Raw genomic sequence first — 23,660 nt, 5'->3', positions numbered from 1 at the left:
TCTGATTTATCATGCCTCAATGTTTGCTTCTCTCCATTCCTTCCTTACTACCAATATCATCACCAACACCAAAATCAAATATCTAATACACCTATCTCTTTGACACAGCAGGAACTTCTTAAATACTGATAGCAAGACCAAAATAAATAAGGCTCTTGGAAAGAAGAGTTAAGAAGAAGACACTAACAGCGGTAGGAAGTGGTAAAAAGTATTCTTCTTGTGCTCAGGGATGACAAAATGGTAGATGGCAAGTAATCCCTGATACATGGTTAGTCAGGATTAATTCTATACCTACAGCTATATGAGAGTTTCCAAGTCTGTACTGACACCTTTTTGCTGTACAGGGCTTGAGAATAGCTGTTTTCCCCATGATACTAGCATAGAGAGAACTACTATGTATATGATATACGCTGAAATGCTTTCTAATTCTCAATAAAAAGCAGTCACTCCTTAGCCATTGGCTAATGACCATCAACTTAAAAATGTGTGTGGGGGCAGGGGTGGGGGGGTGAGTTTTGTATTTAGTATAGAAACTATGTAATGGGCTTGTTTGTTTTTGGTTTGCTAAAACTGCCAAACACAATATACCAGAAATGGATTGGGTTTTACAAAGGATATTTATTAAGTTACAAATCACAATTCTAAGGCCATGGAAATGTCCAAATTATGGTATCAAGAAGAGGATACCTTCACTGAAGAAAAGCCAATTGCATCTGGGTTCCTCTGCTGGTCCTTCTCTCCTGGTTTGGTTTCAAAATGGCTCTCTCAGTTCCTATGGGTCCTCCTGGCTTCTGCTGCAGCATTTTCTTTCTCCAAGCATCCGTTCTTTCTCTGAAATGTCTCCCTCTTAAAGCGTTCCAGTATGCAGATTAAGACCAACTTTGACTGGACAGGGTCACATCTCCAAGGAAACAATCTAATCAAAAGGTCCCACCCAACAATAGGTCTGCCCCCACAAGACTGGATTAAAAAAACATGGCTTTTCTTGGGTACATAAGAGTTTCAAACCAGTATACTCCAACCTCTGGATCCCCCAAAGACATGTCCTTTCCATACACAAAATACTTTCATTATATCACAGTATCAAAACGCCTTAAATTATTTCAGTTACAATATAAAGTCAAAAACAGTACAAAATCTCATTAAATCAGCTCCAGGTGTGGTTTGTCCTAAGGCAAAAATTTCCTCTGGATGGAAACCTGTGAAACTTAGACTCTAAGTTACCTCCTTCTAGTATAAGAAGGAAGAACTACCATGGGATAAATATTCTCAATTCCATAGAGAGAAAATGGAAGGAAAACAGGCATCACCAGACTCAAGCTGTTCTGAAGCCTGCAGGGCAAGCTCCATTAAATTTCAAAGTCTGAAAACTATTTACAGAATGACGTTTTATCCTTGGAGTTTGAGAGAATGGCAGTCCCATCCTTTCCAAGGGCTTATGCATCAGCCCTGCTCCCTGCAAACACTGGAGTAAAAGTTGCAACCTTGGGGGGCATTGGGAGACCACTTTGTTCTCAGCCCAACCCTCCTCAAGCATCCTGAGTTGCACCCCATACTCTGCCATCGCTAGAGCACACACTCAACCCTTTCAGAAGAGTATGGTGGTAGTCAGTCTCTCCTCAACCCCTGGGAAATGTGCCCCACCCTCTCTGAGGCCTGAGGTGGCAACACTCTTCCCAAACAATGAGCTGGAAAGCCAGCTTTCTGCCTACAAGGCAAACTCACCCTCTCTACATGCATGAATGGGTCCACTCTTCTGGCCAGAGAGTTCTTGGCTCCAGACATTAGCTTCCATGGTTTTGCCTTTGAAGTCATTTTTCTTCACTCTGTCCCTTTTCTGTCTCTTTTACTCCAGATTGGCAGTGGTTCCATTCAAATAGATCTTACAAAAAATGGGTTGGTTTGGCATGCAGCATACAAGGGTCACAGCTGTCAGATAACAGGACTTTCCACAAATCCTTCCTGGGTAACTGAATTTCCAATCCTGGCTTTTTCTGAAATGGCTGACTGGTTCCATGTTTGGTTAAATCCTCACATGGGGCACTATTCTCTGAGGTCTCACTTTGTGGAAGCCCAGAAGTTTCCAGATCACCAATTTATGGTTTCTTTGTACCCAAGAGTTCAGTTCTCAGCTTATCCCTTTCCTGTCACATTTTAGCATAAGCTGCAAGAAGAAGCCGGGCTGGATTTTCCACATTTAGTTTGGAAATCTCTTCAGTGAAATATCCCAGCTTGTCGCTTTCAAATTCTCCCTTCCATCCAACACTTGTATTCAATTTTGCCAAATTATCTGCTACTTTAAAGCAAGGATCGCCTTCCTTCCAGTTTGCAAAGACACATTCGTCATTTCTAAGGTCTCAATGAAAGTATCTGTAGAGTTCATATTTCCACCAACAGTCTCTTCAAAGCAATCTAGGTTTTTTCTATGAAGCTCCTCACAATTCTTCCAGAATCTTCCCCTTATCTATTTACACAGCTGTTCCCATATTTTCGGTATTTGCAAATCTCAGCACCCCACTTTTGATAACAAAATCTGTTTAGGTTTGCTAAAGCTGCCTGAATGCAATATACCAAAAATGGGTTGGCTTTCACAAAGGGGATTTATTATATTACAAGTTACAATTCTAAGACCATGGAAATGTCCAAATTAAGGCATCAACAAGAGGATACCTTCACTGAAGAAAAGCTGATTGTGTCTGGGTTCCTCTGGGAAGGCACACGGTGACGTTGCTGGCCCTTCTCTCCTGGGTTGGTTTCAAAATGGCTCTCAGCTCCTGTGGGTCCTTCTGGCTTCTTCAGCAATGTGTCCCTCTTAAAGGTCTCCAGTATGCAGATTAAGACCCACCTTGAATGGGTAGGGTCACATCTCCAAGGAAACAACCTAATCAAAAGGTCCTAACCAACAAAAGTTCTTTCCCCATAAGACTGGATTAAAATAACATGGCTTTTCAGGTGGTACATAACAGCTTCAAGCCAGCACAAGGCTCAAAAAAGTGGTGGGAGTTACTGGAGTCTACTGCTTTCAGAGATAAAAGAGTTAGATGGCATTTCCCAGAGATTTCTCTCCAAAGCAGAGAGCCTTTAGAATTTTATTTCTGGTTGTACACAAAGCCCTCTCTAAATTACTCAGAGTATCATTGTGCATGGGACTTGAACATGCACACTGACCCAAAGGGTAGGTGACTTAAGTCTTCTACTGCTGAACATTATCAGATTTATCATAATTCCAAGGGTCTTGAATCTACAAACCCACTCAATCTCTCTAGCACTCTACCAGGGAATATTATACCTGTTACTTAATAACAAATGGCCAAACTAGCCTTACAATGAACTTCTAACTAGAAATATACATCAAACTATGCTATTTCTGCTCTCACAGAAATTAGATACCTAGGTCAGAAGCTCTGAAGAGAACTCTGAGACACAGCATCTTGTTCTTGTAAACTGAGTGAGCAGAGCTCAGAGTAGCAAGGCTTTTGCAATGGCAGCCTATCTTCTTCCTAAAAACCATAGTTTACATACCAGAAAATAAAAACACAATTTAGAGAAAAAGTTAAGTGTTTAAAATATGGGAGAAAACATTATATAATATTTGAAAATGAAAATTAAAGAATTTCTTCCCTTCTATAAAACTCAATTAAACTTTATTGAACTCTAATGACATCCTAATTTTTAATTAGGTTTTAATAGGCTGGCAACAACAACCTATAGTTTTATGGAGCAAAGTAACAATACAGTCTAAGAAATCGCCTTAAGAAAACAGGCCCATCAACACACGAGAGGTTACAATAAATCTCCTCACCCCTAAATAATCCCACAGTATTTAAGAATGCTGAAAAGGCAGCCATTTGGGCTAATAGTAGGTGTGTTCACCTCTAATCATCATTGGGCTGTTCTCTGACATCCAAGTGTTAACTTCTGTGACCTGCTTTATAGAAAATTTGCATATTATTTAGTAAAGAATGCAATCGAAGAGGTATGCTCTATACCTTCTACTAAATTTGTAGCCTCTACCATTGCAATGGGACTTTCCATTTTAAAATGTTAGTATATAGCTTTTCTTATAGATAATGATATAACATCAATCATCTTGACTGGATTACCACATATTTGGGAAAATACACATCATGTAGAGAAAGTAAAATTAATATTTGAAAACTGATTAACGTCCAGGAAAAATGTATGTGCAAATGAAATGCACTAAAAAGGATCTTAATACTATACATCTGTGTCTATTTCATACTATATTATGAAAATAAGGGAGTAAATCACAAAAGTTAACTCAGGCCAAATGAATATCGCAGGCACTTACTTTGGGAAAGTAGAACTGAGAATGTTCAGTTCTTTTGTTAGCTGGAGGATGGAAGGAATAAATTGGGCCTTTTGCTACCACAAATTAGTTTGTTTAAAAGAGACAAAAAGTGAAAATGAATATATTTTGAAATAATAACACGTAAATTTTAATATCACAGAAACTGAAAAAATAATAAGTCTTGGGGAGAGGGATATCTGATCCTACAAAAAACTTAAATTTTATAATCTTCTAGGTGACAATCTGATGGTTCTAAACGACTCTGCAGAGAAGCAGAGTTAGTTGGCATGTGTGCTTTCATCAGATTAAGGATTTTATGCCAGGAGTCTTTTTTTTTTCCTGGTGCACTGGCTACTGCCAGAAGTGGACCCATGAAATCCACCGGTGCTAAGGAGTTAAGCATCTGAGATTTAATTTAACAGTTTCAGCTTTATTAAGCTGTCACAGAGCAACCCCACTTTGATAACAGTAGCTGCTCCAATTATGGCTTGGTTTAGGGTTGACAAGTATAATGATTCATTCATGGCACATGAGAAGCAATAAAAGGTTGTTTTGCATTACAGCTTTAAAAATGTGGGCACTTTTTTCATTTAATTTGTCACTTAGCTTTTGCTAAGAGGACATTTAAATTGCAGTAAAAGGCAAATGGGGCTTTTAGTTTAAATGTAATCCCCATATTTAAATGATCTGTAATGGTGCAGTGTTGGAGTGGGAACACTATTGTCTCACAGTGGGTCCTGATGGTGACATGTGACATTTGTATTCAGGTCCTGCATTATCCATGTGGCTAAAGGGCTTCCAATTTCATTTCACAGCCAGAAGCCTGCAGAAAACACCAATTAACTTGCAGATCCCATTTGCCGACAAAACTCAGCCTCTTCTCAATGTCTGGCATCTGGCAGTGCTCAGCATTTAATTCCAAAGCAGAGCCTTGAAGCAATGTGAGACCTGTGCCGGGGCACAAAGTCAAATTCCCCCATTTTATTAAGAAGCAAAATCCTTCCCTTTTTGTAGTCCAGAAGCAACTTTTAGTTAGTTTTTTGGTGAATGAAATATTAAGATGTGATATCTATTGTTACTCATACATGAGATTTTTCAAAGAACTTAGACCCCATTAAAGTGGCAAGTGACCTCTGCTTGCCATCAGAGTACATAGAATTTGCAGCAATCTAGCAATGACTGTGGAGAGGTAAATAGAGTGGAGTGTGCAAAAAAAAAGGGAAAAGGCAATGTGCTCCTGGTAAATGTATAAAAGCCTGATTCATGATCAGAAAGCAGTCCATCAGAGAGTATAACCAGAATCAGCTGGTGAAAACTTCCCCCTAATGAGAACTTTTGATTTAGGGTAGAAGTATGATTCTCAAAACCAATGTGGAAAGGTAAGATGTGAATATGGATTAAATGTGAACGCTGCAAATTTTATTTGACTCTATCACTTGGTGACAGAAAAATCTTAATTGATATTTTCTTCCAAACCAGTTATTTGCAATTCTAGGCTCTTTTAGTAAGTACCAAAGGCCTTAAATTTTCATTAATTTATTATTAACGAATATTTTTTTGCTTAAATGATTTCCTTCATTACAGTGTTTGTTTGTTTTTTAACACTAGTCATTTTTATATTTTTGAACCAACAGGTCAATTCAACATTTATTAAACAATTACAAAACTGAGAAGGGTTCACTGGGATAAGTAAATCACTCAATATTCTATAAAAATACGTGTTTAAGTCATGTATTACAATTGGTTTCTCAAATCACCACACCATACCCCAAACATCCTTCTAATATAATGACACAATTTAGTGCAGTTACAGATTGGTTTAAATTTTGACTGGGGAGAAAGAGCATTACTGTTATTTCAGGTCACCCAAGGAAACCACCATACCAACGTTATTGCAAGACTCTTAAGAAAAACACTAGGGAAAAAGGTTAACAAATACTTTAACAGTTGGTGAGCAGCAGATACACATATACAAAAAGAACCACGAGGCGCTCCATCCACCACCAGATTTCTGAATATATATCCCTTTAACAGGAAAAAGGAAACTTTGATGTTGAATTCTTTACCAACTTGTATAATCTCAGGGCATAAAATGTCATCTTGTAGAAGTCTCCTAACTTCCCTGGACTTCAGTTTCCTCATCCGTAAAATAATTCAAACTCACAGGTGCCTTCCAATTATTATGACCATGTGGTATCTTCCCAAACAATGGTTTCTCTTGGTCTAGACTACCCACAACCCACGATCAGAATCAACAAAATGAACAAGCAAGCAGCATTAAATCAAAGTTCATACAAGCCACAGGTGGGATCAAAGAGAGAAGGTGAAGTTATGAAGAATTCTCCTTAAACTATTTCATTGCGACCAGGATCCTCTAATAAATATATCTAGATTTTCCTCCCATAAGATTAACATAGGCACTGGTATGATGTTTATGAAAAATTCCACTTGTCACTTACTGATATCTTAATAGAAAAGCAAAAATATAAATACATCCCCTTTAATTCATTACTTCCCTAGCAATGCACTGAATAATGATTCTTCCCAACAGAATTCCCAATATTCTTCTGTGGGACATGTCTCATTCTTTTTTATCACCTGTTACATTTATCTTTACCACCAAAGATTTGGGAAATAATAAAAATCAGAGTTTGCTGTAACTTTTCCATTCTAAGGATTCACTGTTCATCTAAAGCCATAGCAGCCCAAATAAAATTAATACCCAAACTACTTTTGATTCTTTTAATGTAGGTATAAGGAGAAAAGAAATCCTACATTTTAGCTGACTTGATTAAAATATTAATCTAGAAGTAACCAAGTCTATTATAACAGAGAGCTGTTTTAAAGTACATAGCTTTTTCTCAAATACATAAAAGCAGATAATTGAGCTTGCTTTCCTCTAGATCAGACAATTCTCCCCAAAATCCTGCCAAGATTTCCTGGAAAGGCCAATCCAAATCCTACTCTCATCTTCCTGTTCTCCTATCAATGTATCTTAGCGTAAGTTCACATATGCTCTCTCATCAGCAGTACTATGACCATGTTCTTGAAAATTCAAACTATGGTCTAAACCACACACAACTCAATGTAATTCATCAGAATTTTATATTTACCCAGCTCATCCCAGAGTTGCCTATATTTGTCAGTCATTGCAGTGCCTTGTTGCCTCCAAAGTGACAGGCGGGGGTCAGCCATGAATTGCTCTGTTATCAACGTCAACATGCGGGCTCCATTGGAGTCTCTCATCTTCAACATCTCCCGCACCTACAAGGCAGGCGGAGAATGGACTTTAAGAAAAATGTTCAAAAAACAAACAGTAATACAGAACTCAGAACATTTTTCTCTATTTCTTTCTGGAAAAGAAAAGAAAAGAAGGCAAACCTTTGTATCAGCCCTCCTAAGCAAATAAAAGCACTTAAAATTCTATCTCTATCTCAATCTCAAATGGCAACTGTCCATACATATTTTTTAAAATCTGTTTTAGATTCCACACGAGAAAAAGAGATTTGGCTAACTTTCTAACCCCCAACATTTTTTATCTGGGTCTTATATCTGGTCAATGATACAGGATTGAACCATTTTTGCATGTTCAGTTAAAAAAAATAAAAGCAATTTTTAAGGTCTCCTAAGTATGAATTTATACTTTGTGGTTCAAGGTCATATTCCGACAAAGTAGGTAACAGGTAATGGATGCTTTGGCAAAACACATACACGAAATTTAGCACTGGAAACTGGTATCTCAACCCAACTAGTTTACTAAAATAGGTTTTAATAAAATTCTTCTGCTTCACTGAGATGAGATGCCGTAACTTTGCCAACCTAAAGAAAAAAAGTACCAAAACTAACAAAACAAGTAACTTTGATGCCTCCCTGATTCTTCAACTGATTGTACCTGTCACCAGAGAAGCTGCATCTTAAAGAAGAGCTCACTGAGAACTCTTGAGAGATCTCTACATTGACGTGATAGTGTTAACGATGTTTCTGTTCATCAGTTTTTAAAGAACAGCTCTATGGAAAAATAGTTCACATACCACACAATTCACCAATTTAAATTGTACAATTCAATCCTTTTTAGAATATTCAGAGTTGTTCAATTCCTTCAATTTTTGAGGAAGCTTTTAAAAGAAAGAGCAGCAATACACTCAGATGGGATTTTTTTGCAGTAGTAAGAGGAAATCACAAGAGCTGTAAGTTCAAGACTCTCTTGCTCTAAAAATGAGTCTTCCATGAAGCACAATAATAAGAACCACTGATCTTCATAACTTCACTTGGCCTCTCAAGCTGTAACCTCAAGCCCTGTCCATAACTCTAGTGTTACACTTCCCTATTAAAAGAAAGACAAATCCCTCTGCAGGAAACCCTAAATGGAACCATCCATTTCAAAAATATGTACTACTTTGTGTTCAGCAAATAGGAATTCCCCCTGAACACAAGTTCTCCGTCAGAAATCACTGGAGCAAGGTTGTAAGTAGAAGTACAGGGGGTCCTTTTATTTCATTATTCTTTCCAACAGGCAAATGAAGGAGGAAATGGCAGATCTTCTATAAAGCAACCCAAACCTCAGTGATCAATGGATTCTGTCCCAGGCCTGTACCCTGACAAGCAATGGAACTCTTTCTCCCATTTTAGAATTTGAGCCTCATGAAATACTCAGAAGCAGTTTTACATGAATCATAAGGGTTGTCCTTCCAAGAGGGTTGTTTCAGTTATCCTAAAAAGGCATTTATTCGCAACATGGAGACACTAAAAAGTCAGGAACAGGCAGAGAAGCCTGGGAGGAAGAAAGAGAGTCACTATTTACTGGACAAAGTGCTAAAGAGTTTTACATTTATATTTACCATTTAATCTTCACAACAACCACACAGAATAGGCAGACTATTATTCCATTTTATGAATTTTATAAAACCGAGCCTCAGAGAAGTTGAATAACTTACCTAAAAGGGCAAGGGGAACTGCTGGGATCAGAATCTAGATAGTCTTACCCCCAAAATTATGCCATTTCCAAAACAATATGTTGCTTTTACATCACACGGCATATATAATGTGCTGTGAACATTATATATAGGGATAAAAACAGCAACTGAAAACAAGTCTAGTAATCCATTTTTCACATTTTTCCCACTAGCCTCAGTATACACTTGGCTGACATGAGAATATATCAAATAATTCCTGTATATCTAAACATACCAAACTTTTTACATTACTAATACATCATTGGATTTGACTTAATGTTTATTTATTTATTTATTTTTTTTAAACATTTTCTTGCTTTATTATATTTTGTTTGTCCGTTTGTTTTTCACATGGGCTGGGGCCGGGAATCGAACCGGGGTCCTCCGGCACGGCAGGCAAGCACTCTTGCCCGCTGAGCCACCGCGGCCCGCCCTTAATGTTTATTTTTTATAGATTTCTAACCTATTACTCAGTTAGCAAAAGTAGTGAAAATCAACTCTTTACTAGTAAGCATGAAGTCTGAATTCTCTATCAGCCAGCACTTCAGAACATCGATAGCCTAATGGTAATTAATTTTCATACTGCTGACTCTGAGGCATTATGAAAGTTTGAAGTGCTGACGAATTACTAAAGAGTGATTAAATCATATATGTGAAACAATTTTAGAGTTAAATGCATTTGCTGTCATCTAATTCTTAGAAAATCCACATGTGGTACACAGGAAAAATCCTTATTAACAGGATATTGATTAACAAAGCTTATTCTAATTCTACTAAATTAAAAAAATATTATTATGAATATCTGAGAAGCTGTTTAGCAAACATATCAATGAAACAGTTATGTTTCCCTTAAAACCAATTTTAATACATTGCCCAAAATGATGTCTGTATCCCAAAAATGAAATGAAAATATACAGATTTACTAATAAAAAACATTTTATCCTATTTTAAAATGTGTTAATTGAACTAAAAGTTTTACATAAAGCATTAGACTGCTTCTGCTCACAAGGAACTATGATCAACCTAACTTTGTTTCTCAAGCCATCAATTTCTCACAATGAGAACTAACATTTATCAAGGACCAACTATGTGCAACACAACATCATTTAACACCATTATCACAACAACTTTATGAAATATGTTATTATTAGCTCATTTATAGATCAGGAAACTGACTTAATTCATAAAGTTCATTTATGACTTAGAATTTCGGTTTAAACCCAAGTCTGTGTGACTCAAAATTTATGCTTTTGAAATTAAATTAAATATATAAAGCATATTTTAGGGATTATATTCACAGTTATGCTTTACTTTGAAAAATTAAGTAGAAAAAGAAAAAACTGAAAAGATAGCATTTTAAATAATATTAAGACATTTATTTTTATTTCAGTATTGAAAGATATTTTTCAAAATTGTATAAATTATCACCATTTTGTTGCTAGGGACTGAGAGAAATCAAAATATTCCACATCTTGTCTGAGGTCACCTTAAGGAAATTAGAGCTTGCATTACAACACAAAAGTTTCTAAGTGTCCAATTAACTTGAACTGTTTCTTAAAAAAAAGAGGAAAGAAAAGCCTTTGGCTTATTGTAAACATGATCATATAGGTAGTTTTATATATTTAGAATATTTTGTGGAAAATAAACAATCATACCTTTGCAAAGAGCAAATTAAGCTGCTTCCCTGATCCATGGTACCCGCCCTGGGAAAGGAACAGTTTAACCTGTTCTTGAACCTGCTCTTCATCTAAGTGCCAGCAGTTTTCATCATCTATACTAGCACCTGCTGTTGGATCAGGAGCACCTAGAAATAGAAAGAAAAAGTAACACATATGCTAGATAAAAATTGAGAGCTAAAAGTGTTTGATAATAAACCTGAAAATAATTGAGATTCTGTTTTCTCCCTAAACAATTTCTAATCTAATCTCATTTTTAATTATACATGCAAATTTATAGCTGAAAATAAATACAAGAATCATTCTTTTATTTCCAGGCCTGATTTGTGTCAAGCCAAAATGCAGATTACTTTATAACTAAGATAGCTCCATTTTTTAAGAATCAGAGGATACATTTTTTGGACATGAATTATAGTTTCCTAAAGAATTTTTTAAAAATCACAAAAATGCCTCATAAATATGTTATGTCTAAAAAATTCTACCATACAGGACTTGCTAGAAAAATTTGTCAAAGACCTTAGGAAAATAAGGATCCAAATAAACTCAGCAGAGTATTTCTCTCTTTACTACGTTAATTCACGAGTCTTTCACTGTTATCTGCTGCAGTATAAACTGCATGCTGAAGTAAGTCTTTAGTGGCAGAAAAAGAAGATTAAAAAGAGAAATCAAGACACGTGGGAACAGACAATGCAGCTGTTGTACTAAACCAGGTTGTAGTATTACCTTGCCAAACTGCATAAATATTTTATTGCTGAAGTACACACAAAAGCTAACAGCTATATAATAAGCCCTGTGTGTGTACACTACCTCAGAAATTAAAAAATTATCCAGATCTTTAGGCAGGTAAAAATTAAGTTTTCTTATTGTTAAAAAAATTTTTTAATGGTATTTTAAGGTCTAAGGTCCATAAGTAACAAAAAAATCCTTAATTTAAAAAACTTTCCTCAACAGTGCTGCATTCTCCTTACTAATCTTTAACAAAAATACATTTGTAGCTGTGCTTTTATATTATTTTTCTTCTTTTTAGAGCGCAGATTTAATTGACCAAGAAAAATAATTATGAAAATCTGCTTAGAACCAGGGTTCATTAGTCCTTAGGAGAAAAGCAGTGTGACTGCAAACCTCCCTGAAAAGGTAATTCATTTATTCTGCCAGCTGACATATTTACTGAGAGCTTGACTTTTTGCCAAGTCCTAGCACCTGGGAATAAAATAGGGTTCAAAATACATAGGATACCTGCCCTCACAGAATTTAAAGCCTGGTTCCACAGCTTTCAAATGTTTTTCAAGACCCACAATAATAAATATCTATCTTTCAATCTATAGTGAAAGTTTTATGAAAAATATCCTTACTGTGGGTGATGAGGTCTAATATTTTCTATTTCATTGTTTTTAAAAAAGTCCTGTCACAATTTATTAGGTGATTTCAAATATTGTTCTAGGAGTGTGAGAAAAATATCAATCTAATAGTCACATATATAAATACATAATAATGGTAATAAGGATTCAAAATAGGTGACAGCGTGGTTGCTGGGAGACTGTATCAGTGAGATCTGACTTAGCCTTAGGTTTCCAGAGTAAATACGCCTTGAGGAAATGGCCTGTGTACTATTTGCCTTAAGAAATTCAGAAGTTAATTAGAAGCTACCTAAGGGCAGGTATATGAACATGTATTTGAAAGGAAGCAATGAATCTATAAGTAAGAATAAGAAAAGAGCTTGGGCAAAGGCCTCAGGAAGGAAAAAACATGGTACATGGAGGTAAAAAAAAAAAAAAGATGCAACTGAGGAGCAGAAGATGAGGGGAAGAGCAACACAAGGCAATCCTAGAGAAAAGGAGCAAGGCCAGAGCCTGAGGACCTTGGCTTGATGAGGAGCTTAATTTTTGCCCTAAAAATAATGAATGGGAAGCCATGACAAGGTTATCTGAAGTAGAAGAGTGGAATACTCATATTTACTTTTTAAAAAAGATAATTCTAAATAGTAAAAGATGTCTTGTCCTAATGTGCATCAATTTCAATACTCCTACTATAGAATATTATGCAGCCATAAAAAAGAATGTGGAGATTCTCTATGTACTACCATGGAAGAAGAATTCCAAAACAAGTAAACTACAGGGTCTCAACTTTTCTGTTTAAAATATCTTGCTAAGTTCCTCCTGGAAAATCTGGAACATCCCTTATCCTCTTCTTTGGAAAAACTCCAACAAGCTACTGATTCTTCACTCCTGTTGTTCCTTCCAGTAAACTGAACTAACAGTGATTATTTCCCCCCAATTTAATTGTTCTCCCTTGGATTCCTAAGGGCCAAAACTCACAAGGAGTGTTGTCCCAGAATAACCTGGATGGGAGCCACCATGTTGTGGTGTAGTTGAATGTATGTTGCACTTGGCTGCTTGGGTCACAGCTGTGTTAAACTTGGGAGTTTCCATTTGCCACAGAAATATCCACATTTCGTGAGTAGATATGAATTTGAACTGGAGGAAATCCCAGTCTTCTCATGTGGCCTGAGGTGGCAAAGGGATCTATGTTCAGATACTTTCTGAAAACTTCAGAATACAAACATGCTAAGAGAGAAAAGTGCTAAAAAGAAGAATGCAAAAAAAAAAAAAATTGAGGAATCACTTTTGATTCAAATTACACTGCATGTTTTTCCTAAAATTTAATGTTTTAAAATTCTACATTAAAAAAATATATATGACATTTCAAAATGCTTTAATGGCCCATTTAATTTACATATTCCGAGATTCTAGTTCTTGCCCAGCCGGGAGACTATCTAATAGGAAATGTATAAATACATGAATGATGCTTCCCAAGTTTTTTTTTTAATCAACAGTTTTTAAAGCTAATATTAAAATTAACTTACTTCTTGAGAGTATTGGGGTGGGGTTGGGAGGGTTACTGGAGAAGAAAAATGGCCCAAGTATAAATGTTTACTGTAAATAACATAAATACTGTAAAGTCTAAACATTTTGGCTGAGAGGATGTATGGTTCTTAATCCTAGTTTAAGATTCAGAAGACTTCAGTTCTACAGTAGTTTAGAAAATTATGTGTCCTTTGGCAAATCACATAAAGATTCTCAGGCTTCTACTTCTTCTATTTTAAAATCTATAATATGGGGGAAAAAATTTACTGGGTAATAAAAATTAGAAATTTTCTCAAAAGCCTATTCATGTAGAAAAGACCTCCTTGCTTTGTGATAACAATGATATTGGAAGGGAACAAGGGAATAAATAAAACATAAATTTATTCTATATACAAGTCAAAATTTTAGGAATAAGAGAGATAAACTCTACATTACAGAACAAGTCAAATGTCTACAATGACAACAAATGTCCCCAAAAGAGCAAATTCATTTATTGACCTTTAATACTGAAGTTTAACTATTTAAATCCGAATGTCTCGATTGACTATGAATTAAAGTGTTGTCTAAGCCTTGTATAAAATCTAAGATTTGTAAGATTTATTTCTACTTGTTAACCACAGACAAACCTCTCAGCATTAAGCATCAAAAAAGGAAGTGCAAAAGAAACATAATTCATGTATTGATATATGTGATATTAGATATGCCCCCAGTTCAGCAAGAACTAGAATCTGTATGCATGCAAATTAAATGGTGCTTTAAAGTGTTTCAAAATCTATCATATCTTTTACCCTTATTTATATTTATAATTATAAAAGCTATAACTTTTACAACTAGATAATTAATTGTTATGGGCATTTTATTACCAAAGCTTAATTTGAATTATTTCAAAGTTTCATACCTTCAGGGAAAGTGAATTAGCCACTGAAAAAAAAAACGTGAAGCAGTCTCTCATTCCCAGGTAGGGATATGTGAATTTGATTTTCCTTCTTACCTTATAATCTAACACCATAAGATGAAAGCAAAGGAGATACATGCATATGAAGAAACAAAGTATAGTCTTTGGCTTCCCTATCTACCGCTTGATTTGGTTCTGATTTCGTTGTGATTTATCCAATATCAAAACTTCTAGTGGTTCTCAAAATTAAGAGCATAACAAAATTACTGAGGTGTATTGTAAGATCTAGACACCACTTCAGATCTACTGATTCAGAATCTTTGCCATGGAGAAAAATGGTGGTGGTGAGAGGGAGGACACACCTGTACTTAGGGAGAAGGTTGAGCATGGTGGCACATTCTGGATCTTAATAATAAAGGTTACTCAGGGTCCAGTGGCATCAGACAGATACTTCTCCAGAGTACTGAATGAAGCATATTTAAGACTTACTGAATGAGGTTACCGGTCTTGTATCATGAATACGTCATGGATACAATTGCTTCTACACATTGGGCAACACCAAATCATTCTCTAAACTTTAAACTGAGATTTTAAGGCATGTTCACAACTGGCTTAGGCTATGTTTGGTATGTGGAGTTATCCAGAGCTTTGGGCTCTAGTGGAGACAGACTTACAGCTTTCTCTTCTTCTATTACTCCATTGGAAAACAAATTTAAAACATGAAAGAGTAAAAGGGCTTTAGTTTATGTCTTTACCTTACCTTAACTGTGACTTAACTGCTTCACTATTGTCCAAATAATACTTTCAATAATTTCTATTTGGTTAGCGGTAACCCTTTTTTGTTAAAATTAAATTGTCAAATTTAGGCAGAAGGCAGGCAACAGATGTCTGTACTGCAGAGGTGATTAATTCAGCCTTTTCTGGAGGACCTATAGAAGTATGCAATCTTCTACAATTTTAGTGCCTGCTGTTAAAGTTGGGAAACATTAAGTCAGCAGCTTACAAAGGTATCTATACACCTGTCTTACAAGCTGAAGGCAAAATCCTGACATCAAACCATTGGCACTGAGAAGAAAAGGAAAGAGAGCAAACTTCAGTGATTCCGACTCAAAAAAAGGTCTCTCTTTAGAGTAGAGAAGAAAAGAACTAGAGGACTGCTGAAAAATAATGTATACTGAATAAATAAAATCTTTAGAAAATAATTAAATTTTATCATTAATTAAATCATCACTTCAGAGTAGAGACTAATGCCTTCATTTCAATTTACAGTTTTGGGGTAGCCAAACAGCCAGAGTTTCCATCATTAACTCTATGGTCAGTCCACATAATTCCACCATGGTGATACAGTGTGGTATCCTCTCCAGAGAAGCTGTTAAGAATAACCTGTTTTCTTCATCCAGAGGGCCAATAACAGGAGGAGGCCTGGTATGCACCAGACTCAACTCTCCCAACAAACCAACTTTCCTTCAGCTAAATGCCAAGGATGTAAATAAGCAGCACTGCCATCAGCATATATATATCTCAGGGAGCTCAAATAGACCTGTCAGGGTTGATGGCCCCTCCTCTATTATTTTCCTCTTATCTGGCTTTATTACTTGTCTTTTATTATCATTTAATTTACTTCAGGAGTCCAACAATATACTTTCTCATGTACAGAAATAATTATGGCTTTTACATGTATAAGAAAAACAAGGAAATATTTGTACATTCTCTAATGCTCATTTTAAGAGACAATCTAAACATTGAGTGCATAACAGGTAAGTCATTTTCAATTTTTAGCTAATAAATGCATTAGTCATTACTTGGTTCATAAACAAATGCTTAAATGCAAAGATCACAGAAAGTCTCATTTTTACATAATCCAATTCTTCAAATTTGTTAAAAGAGACTGGTTTTCTATAATCTTCAGATTATTTTAGTTTCCTCAGATTATTTTAAGAGACCCAAAAAAGACTGGTTCACAATATTTTCCTCAACTATCTACCACTGCCTTTGAAGAATCCTATCAACTTCTATATCACGATAATGGTCATAATAAATAGAAATCTATATTTGCTCCTTAACACTTCCTGACTTAGGAAACAGGCACTCTTTATAGCCCACATTTTATAAATCAGAAAAGTGAGGCCTGAAGAGACTGATTCAGTTTCTTATCCCAGGTAACAAAGCTAGGGAGCAAAGGGGACAGTATTCTAATCTAGACATTTAACTTCAAAGCTGGAGCTCTTTTCTTCTATACTCTGAATAAAATCTTCGAGCCAAAATGGAGAGACTTACGGGCCAGCTAAGGGAGAGAGGGAATGACTGAGGAAGCAACAGTTAGTAACAACTCTTTGTGAATTATGAGCGTTGAGTAGTGTCCGAGATGACTAAAAGGTGTGAGGTCAGGCAAAATTTGGAGGTGAAAAGAGAAGATGAAGGGTACTAGGCTAAAAGTAATCAGTTCACTGTGTTATCCTAGCAAATTCCTCATAGACTAGAAACTTATAATTCTTACAAGTTAAGAGACTTGTTCTAACACTACTGCTAAAGTGAAATGTAAAAACTTTTCATGTGAAAGAAAAGAAAAAAGGATTGCCTGCAAATGGTATTTTAGGTTCCATTACTGATTTTTAAAAAATATTTAAATCATAGGTGGGAACATCATGTTTTAGTAATGGCTTAAGGATAAAACTGGTCATTTTTGAAAGGAAATTTGGTATTAATTACAAAATTCAAAATTCATATACCATTGCTCCAGTATTTCTACTTCTAGGAATTTATTGTTCAAAAATAATTGCACAGGGCAGGCAGGTGGTAGCACAGTGGCAGAATCCTCGCCTGCCATGACGGAGACAAGGGTTCAGTTCCCAGTGCCTGCCAATGTGAAAATAAAAAAAAAAACTGCACAACAGTTGCACATCAATGTTCATAGCAGCATTATTCATAATCGCCAAAAGACGGAAACAGTCCAAGTACCCATCAACAGACAAGTGGATTAACAAAATATAGTATATACATACAACGGAATATTATGCAGCAATAAGATGAAATGATGTCCTGAAGCACATGACAAGATGGATGAGCCTTGACTACGTAATGCTGAGTAAAATAAGCCAGACACAAAAGGATAGATATCGTATGACTCCACTTTTATGACCATGGTAAAGGTAAAACCAGAGACTTATAATTCAGAATATAGATGACCTAGAATACACAGAAGGTAGAGATGGGTGAATGGTTAGCTAATGAGGTTGAATTTAAATGGAAGGGAATAGACAGAAGTGAAGGCAGTTTACTAGTGGATCTATAAGAAATATTACCATATTGAAGGTGAACATGATTGAAAGGGGTTGTAAAGACCCATGTGTTTCACCGATTAACACTACAAATAAGTTCTTGCATGAACTACTGCAAAGGCATGAATCTTGTACAAAGACTGTATAAATTCAGAGTATGGGGGAAAACTGCTGTTGCATGCTATGGGCTATGTTTAACAGGAAAACATCAACCGTACTACAGCAACACCAGGGCTAAGTAATGGGGGAGGGACAAGAGTTAAGTGGAGATTCAGACTTTCTATTTGGTGAGTGTGTGTTTATTGGTTATCTTTCTCTTGGGAGCAATGAAATTATCTAAAATCAAGAGTGTTGAGGGACTTTTGACTTTGAACATTATACATGAGGCCCAGTAGATGGAGGTGGCTGAAAGATGCGCTGACTGAGAAGTAGACTGGCAAACAATGGTGGATATACATGATCGAATATTGTGCTGCTACAAGAAGGAACTGAGTTGTGAGTTATGCAATGATGTGAATGAACCTGTGGGACATTTGGTGAGGCAAAATCAGCCAGAAACAAAAGAGCAAATATTGTATGGTCTCATTTAGAAAATGCTTATGAGAAGACTGGGGTCTAGACTATAACACATATACAGACACATTTAGTCTGGAGTAGTAATTGTTATTTCTGGATTTTGAGGGGCTTTTTTTTAATATATGTATAACCTGACACTGAGAAATAAGAACTAAACGACCAGGTTGGGTTTAAGGTAATTCAGGACACACAAGTAAGGAAGACACTGTCTGTATTTCAGAACATCATCTACTCTTTGAGACCAAAGGAAGAACAATTTATTTTGTCTAGACGCTAATTTTCTGTAGCACATAATCTAAATTCAACCTGTCTGGATAGATCATTTAAATAATCCAAACCCAGGGAGCCCAGAATAAGAACGAGAGCCTTTACTCCTGGATAGCTTAATGCAATGTCTGGATATATCCCATATTAAGCAGATAATCAAAAAGTATTGGCAAAACCCCTTGAGGGGTGGAGAAAAATACAGAACTATTAAACTTTACCACCAGGGAAAACCCAGATAATGTGTCAAACATCAGGGACTCCCAAATCAATAGGCCAAGCCCTTGATCCTGAGGCTTGCTCTTGTGAAATTTATCTACATCACAGAGGAACTTAGCCTACATATAGGTATGCTTAAGAATCATCTCTGAAGGACCTCTTTTGACGCTCAGATGTGGCCTCTTTCTCTTTAAGCCCCATTCTGCAAGTGAAACCATTGTCCTGCCCCCTATGTGGGACAGGACATCTAGGGATGAAAGTCTCCCTGGAGGAATGGGAGATGACTCCCAGGGATGAGCCTGGCTCTGGCACTGTGGGATCAATAATACCATTCTGACAAAAAGGGGGAAAAGAAGTGTAGCAAATAGGGTATCAGTGGCTGAGGGAGTTCAACTAGAGTCAAGAGGCTACTTGGCAGGGTACTCTTATGCAAGCTTCAATTAGACATTGCTACCTATCACAACTTGCCAAATCCCAACCAAACCATTCCTATCAATCCTAAAAAAAAAAAAAGCTAGAGAATTATATAAGATTCTACAAAGGTTCTATGCACTAGGATAACTTTCCAGAAGCCTACAACCTCCAGATGGGCCCCTGGACCAGATGAAGTCCTGAAATGAACAGAGGCCAACCTCTCCAGAACATCAACTAGCTCCATTCCCCTACCCCATATTACTGACAGCCCCTATAAACATTAAAAAGTTAAAATGGGCATAGCCCAAATACCCCTAAAGAGTGGGAGAAAGATCAAAGATGACGGTGGAATTAAACAGAGAAGGTAGGGTTTAACAAACAAGTATGATTGCTGAATCATTATATTGATAATTCCTTTTTTATATATTGATAATTCTTTTAGTCTCTAGTATCTTAGAGCAGCTAGAAGTAAAAATCTAAAATTGTGGAATTGTAACCCCTACAAAACTCTGAAATCTGTTTTACAACTAATTGTTGTGATGTACTTTGAAATTTATTGCTTTTTGTATATATGTTATTTTTCACAAAAAAGAAAAAAATGTCAATTGTGATAATAAAAAAGAAAACTATTGTTAAAAAAAATTTTACTCAGATGTTTCTGACAAGCTAATCTAGTGTAATGGACAGTTAAGGTTCAATCCTGTGAGCCATAATGCATCAGAATTCCACTTCTGTATGTTTTCGTGTTGTATAGTCTATCATTACTGAAGAACATGCAATTTTCAGTTTTGTATTACTCTGCTCACTGCAAATATAAAAATTATTGTAGCATATACGTCTTGCCATACAACACAGACCATGAACATTTATTCAATATTGAAAAAATACTTGAACAAGTTCACCAACACACACAAACTGATGGTCACAGTAGCACTGTACGTAGCAGGGAAAAATGCAAACAACCTTAAGGTCTTTCAGTAGTTAATGGCTAAGTATATTTATACTATAAAACATTTCAGTGATAGACCTATCTTCACTAACATAAAAAAGATATTCATGATATACTAAGGGGAAAAAGCCACCTGCAGAAAAATGTGGGTTTTTAATTTTATTTTAAAGTTGTATGTGCATACATGTGTGCACACGTCTGTACCTGTGTCCGCACGATGAAAAATGTCTCAGAGAATATAAATCACACTGTAAGCAGGGGTTACCTTGGAGGAATAAGACTAAAGGACCTAGTTGGAAATGGGGAATCAATGAAGACTTGTCTTTTCATCTTTATGTATACTTCTGTACAACTAACCAGTATGCATTCTTACTTTTTAAAAAAATTTCTTTAAGCTGCAAACAGATTACATTTTGAGATAGTGTATTTAAAGAACTTTTTCTCCTATAGAATAAATTTGCTAATTATACTGGCCACCAGCAGATCATACCTTTGCTTCACCAAATGTCAATTACAGAATGCTCTACAATAGAATGGATATGCTGTAATAATCTAATTATCCCCTTACGATACTTGCAAAAACTGGTTACTAATGCAAGTCCAATTACAATGAACACAACAATCCAAAGTTCGGAAACAAAAGGAAGACATCTTAAATGTCCTATGCCCCAACTGACATGTGAATAAATCTCTACATCTGGGTAAATGAGATGGGATCTTTAGACAGCTGGCAATGAAGTGATGGATCAATCTAACCTACTTTTCAGACTGGCCCAGGCCCTAAGAGTGAAAGGGTTACTGAAATGATATCCTCCTTTCTCTTTATTCCAGGTTGGGGGCAATGCCAGAGTTTATTGCTCAGATTGTCCCTTTTTCTTGTAGTCTTCCCAGGACAGGCTAATCCAAATCACAGAGTTCAGAGAGGTCAGTAAAAGAAAGGGCATGACAGAGGAAATAGAAGAGGAGGAAATACATGCCAGAAAGTCAGGAGAGAGCAAGCTAACCTCTGACTGTAATGCCATTCAGTTGGTTTCTCCTCTCTTTGTAACTATAACTGTTGTAGATACCCCAACAATTATATTTTTATTATTTTTACATGGATAAAATTATTAAAATTCTTCTAACACTGTAGGGGAAGATTATGAGCATTTTATATATGAGAAAAATGAGTCTGTTAAAGTCTGTGACTCACCCAAGGTCACACAGATAATATGTAACAGAGACAACACTGAACTCTAAGCTCTGGGTTTCAAGTTCAACATTATGTCCCATCACCAAAATTTACAATCTACAATACATCTCTTTAATAGAACCAAGAAAGGCCAAGTTGAATTAATTCAGAAAGTACGTTAGTCCTTGGAAATCAATAAATCTCTAGATAAGTACTAACAAAGACACCAGACTCTTTCCTAAAGAATATGGAAGCTGGAAAGTTTTATTATACTATACAACCAAGAGTGAAAAATTTTACTTAAAATATGCAAAACATTAATGAATGGTAATCTCCTTGGTTGACCATTAACATTCATTATGTTATACCATTATTTAGTTTACAATGGTTAATTTTGTAACTGATTAAAATTTTTGGAGAAATTTTATGAAAACACGTAAAAAGGCCAATGAACAAGAAGTGAACTCTTATGATGACTAAGTCCATAAGTCAGCTATCTTTGCTGATTCTGAAACCTTGGAAAAGTTACTATCCCATCCTCCTTGGTTTCTTCATCTACAAAAATTGCTGTTATAAATTTACAACATCTAGCTTACACAGAAATTATGAGGAAAAATGTGGCTAAAATAAATGTGAAAAATGTCTTAATTCCCCAGGGTAAAACTCATTAAAATAAGATAATTTCAAAATCTAATTAGGGAAAGGAACTAATAGAATTTTAAGATGCATCAAGATTAAGCTTACAAGGAAAAGGAAAAACTCACTGTTATCAACATAGTTTGTGTTTACTTATAAATTATATTATGTTTTTTTTCCAGAAAGGGTTTGGGTAAACTAAGCCATTCATGGTCTTTATGATAGTCACTATAGACAGTAGGGTCAAAATCCTAACCTAACACCTATTTATCTAGGAAGGTAAAAGTGATGCTTTCCTTAAAGAAAAATTAAATCCCCCCAATATTCACATTCAAGATACTTTTCTCAAAGGAAAAATACATCACAAACTATAAGAGAAAAAAGCACTTCTTTAAAAGTGATTTAATAAAAGTAAATGCTTCATGTACATATGTTTGAAGTCAGGTGGGACCATGTAAGTGGGCAAATAACTACAAAATATTTATAATCCCATCTCCTACTAAATCATCAATCTAGCAGTTAAAATAAGACCCTCCAGGGAGCAGACTTCCCATTTCATCACGTAAGGCCATAGCCTGCTCCCTACGGCTCGTCTTTGTCACTGACCACACTAGAATGGAAGGCAGGAAGGCAGTTCATGCAACTGGCCCATTTCCAAGCTGGGAACAAATCTTAAGATAAATTAAGTGAAGAGAAAGCTGGCAGGATAAACTGCTTAAGTTCATGGCTCTCATATGACAGTTATTTGAAAATCACGTTGAGCCTAAAGCTAACCTGCATACTGTCCTTGATATTTCTTAGCTGTCTTTTCTTCTAATTTTAGAAACTCCAAAAGAAATATAATATCACATGAACACATTCTAATGCCTAACTTCAGTTTATATTGTTTCTCTGGTCCTGCTGTTTCAACATAGAAATGGATTAAAAAACATTTTAGATAAGAAGCTTTAGGGGCTGCTAAACAAGCAAGAGAACTGCAGAAGTAGCAAGAGAATGTTGATATGGACCTCTGAATTAAAAACATTTTAATCTTTCAAATTTCCTTCAGTAAATACAATCAATTTTTAGCTACGTGATCCGGATTTTTCATAGTCATGTCTTTGGATTGTTTATAACATAAAACCTTAACTCAGAGATAAAGTGATCCTGCTGGATTACATGAATTAAGAAAAAAGAGAATGCGTAAAAGTTTGAAGAAATGGTATGTCCTATTCTTCTGCCCCCACTCAACAATTTAATAGGAAGCCACAAAAAGGCTCCTAAGAAATCACTGAGATGATTGTTAACTGGCCTGGATTTTCACAAGGCAGGAAGATTTGAGACAGATGATATGCCAGAGCAGAAGCCAACTTGAAAAAATCCTTGAACGCATGTGCTTCCTTTTGTATAAATGGAAATTATACATTTCCATTTAAATGTATAATTTAAAATTATACATATACAGCCCATATTAT

The 23,660-nt window shown here is 35.8% G+C and overlaps 1 protein-coding gene across 2 annotated transcripts in view; it reads right to left on the bottom strand.

The window, feature by feature from the left end:
* Positions 1-23,660, bottom strand: part of ZSWIM6 (zinc finger SWIM-type containing 6) — a 241,078-nt gene that overhangs the window by 48,580 nt on the left and 168,838 nt on the right. For both annotated transcript variants that reach the window (XM_077117253.1, XM_077117254.1), the window contains exons 3-4: positions 10,920-11,068; positions 7,426-7,576 (exon numbers count right to left, since the gene is read on the bottom strand). In XM_077117253.1, coding sequence (XP_076973368.1) covers positions 7,426-7,576; positions 10,920-11,068 — 300 coding nt within the window. The remainder of the gene's footprint in view (positions 1-7,425; positions 7,577-10,919; positions 11,069-23,660) is intronic.

Source organism: Tamandua tetradactyla, chromosome 9, assembly GCF_023851605.1.
Source record: "Tamandua tetradactyla isolate mTamTet1 chromosome 9, mTamTet1.pri, whole genome shotgun sequence".
Lineage (NCBI taxonomy): Eukaryota > Metazoa > Chordata > Mammalia > Pilosa > Myrmecophagidae > Tamandua > Tamandua tetradactyla.
This window is presented reverse-complemented; position numbering and strand designations above follow the sequence as displayed.